Source organism: Gavialis gangeticus, unplaced genomic scaffold (assembly GCF_001723915.1).
Source record: "Gavialis gangeticus isolate Ggan-Ray unplaced genomic scaffold, GavGan_comp1, whole genome shotgun sequence".
Lineage (NCBI taxonomy): Eukaryota > Metazoa > Chordata > Crocodylia > Gavialidae > Gavialis > Gavialis gangeticus.
In genome coordinates this window covers 159,422,761-159,424,192 of record NW_017729024.1, presented here as the reverse complement: position 1 = coordinate 159,424,192, position 1,432 = coordinate 159,422,761, and the positions used below count along the sequence as shown (strand labels likewise).

General features: G+C 42.2%; 1 protein-coding gene across 4 annotated transcripts in view; it reads right to left on the bottom strand.

Moving 5' to 3' along the window:
• Positions 1–1,432, bottom strand: part of NADK2 (NAD kinase 2, mitochondrial) — a 53,063-nt gene that overhangs the window by 12,262 nt on the left and 39,369 nt on the right. Inside the window, exon 10 of one of the 4 annotated variants that reach the window (XM_019517963.1) lies at positions 467–927. The exons of the other annotated variants lie outside the window; for them this stretch is intronic. Coding sequence (XP_019373508.1) covers positions 897–927 — 31 coding nt within the window. The 3' untranslated portion in view covers positions 467–896. Of the gene's footprint in view, positions 1–466; positions 928–1,432 lie in introns of those variants that run through there. 4 annotated transcript variants of the gene reach the window in all.

Here is a 1,432-nt window from a genome sequence, read left to right as displayed (position 1 = left end):
GTGGCGCTGCAGCACTTGCTCGCTCTGCCAAATGGAAGCCACAAGCCAGTCAGGGTCATGACGTCTCCTGCTGCTTCCTGGACACTTGCTCTTACTGGCAGGAGCAGTGAGCCAGTCCTGCCCCTACTCACCAAGCCTCTAGTGCAAGTCACAGCTGTGCAGATGCAGGACAGTCACAGATTTTTTTTGCCTTAAGGTATGACTACTCCACTAAGTCCAACAACACTAAGCCAACTAACATTTGTTCAGCTTACAACATAAGGTGTAACGAGGTCCCGAACAGCTTTAATCTGAGAGTCACTGTGGTAAGAGAAAGAAGACTGCGTTGCTGATGTCATATGGACATTGTCAGGAGCTGAGTTTCAGAAACCTAATTATTTAATTCTGAGTAGAATTCATTCTGATAAAATATAAAAGCAGCTTGTCATTTTTTTTGCTCAGGAGTCGTGGAAATTCTGCATTTTTTTGTCACTAGAAGGTCCAGAGTATTTAAAAATGCTGAGAACACTGAAGTAATTGTCATGAAAGATATGTATGCATGGGAAGAATGTGCCAATTAAGTAAAAATCACTTATTCATGTCTGAGTATTGGTGACATCACAAGAGCATTTTCAGAAACCTTCTAAGTCATTTGCTAGTTTACATGATCAGCAGCCGACTGCTCAGTGATCTGCATACCACATATATCACCTCACTGGATTACTTCCTTCCATAAATTAGCCCTGAGAGCATTTCCATGCCTGATGTGACCAAAGTACATAAATTTCTGTCTACTTATGTCTAGGGTCTACTTGTCCTTGACATTTCCTCTTTCTCCATCTCTTTTCTGTCCAGCAGATAACGCAAGAGTCCTTGTCAGCACATTTCAAAACCTATTTCCTCCCTGTCAAAAGCATTCATTTCCACAAACAGCATTCATAAGTTGCTCTGGAGAAAAAGAGTCAAGCTTTTTTTACCTGTCTGAATTTTTGTGCACTTCAGCAATCATAGGGTTTCCTCCACCTCAGACTTTGGGAAGGAGGACCTGGCTGAAGCAACCAATTTGAAACAACTTTCTTGGAGCTACAGGATACATCTAACAACTCTGACTTGCTCATTAACCAAGACGGTTGTCAAGGTCATTAGATATGATTTTGACAATTGTGGATCTGGTGCCCATTACCTCAGCCAGACAGTTGACAATCTTCCAGGTATAAATACCCATCAAATAGGTTGTTTTTGATATTTTGGAAGATCACCTGACCTTCAGTTAATCATGCTGGTTTTGCAACAGGAAGGATCATTCAGCAATGAACCTTCCCACTGTGACCCAAGGCATAAAGATAATCCCTGTGAGAAAACTGGTCCCAGAACAAAATGAAAGGCAACCCAGGTAAAAAGAAAAGGCTGCAGGAAAACAAACAAAAAACCCCCAACCCCCCCCCCCCCCTTT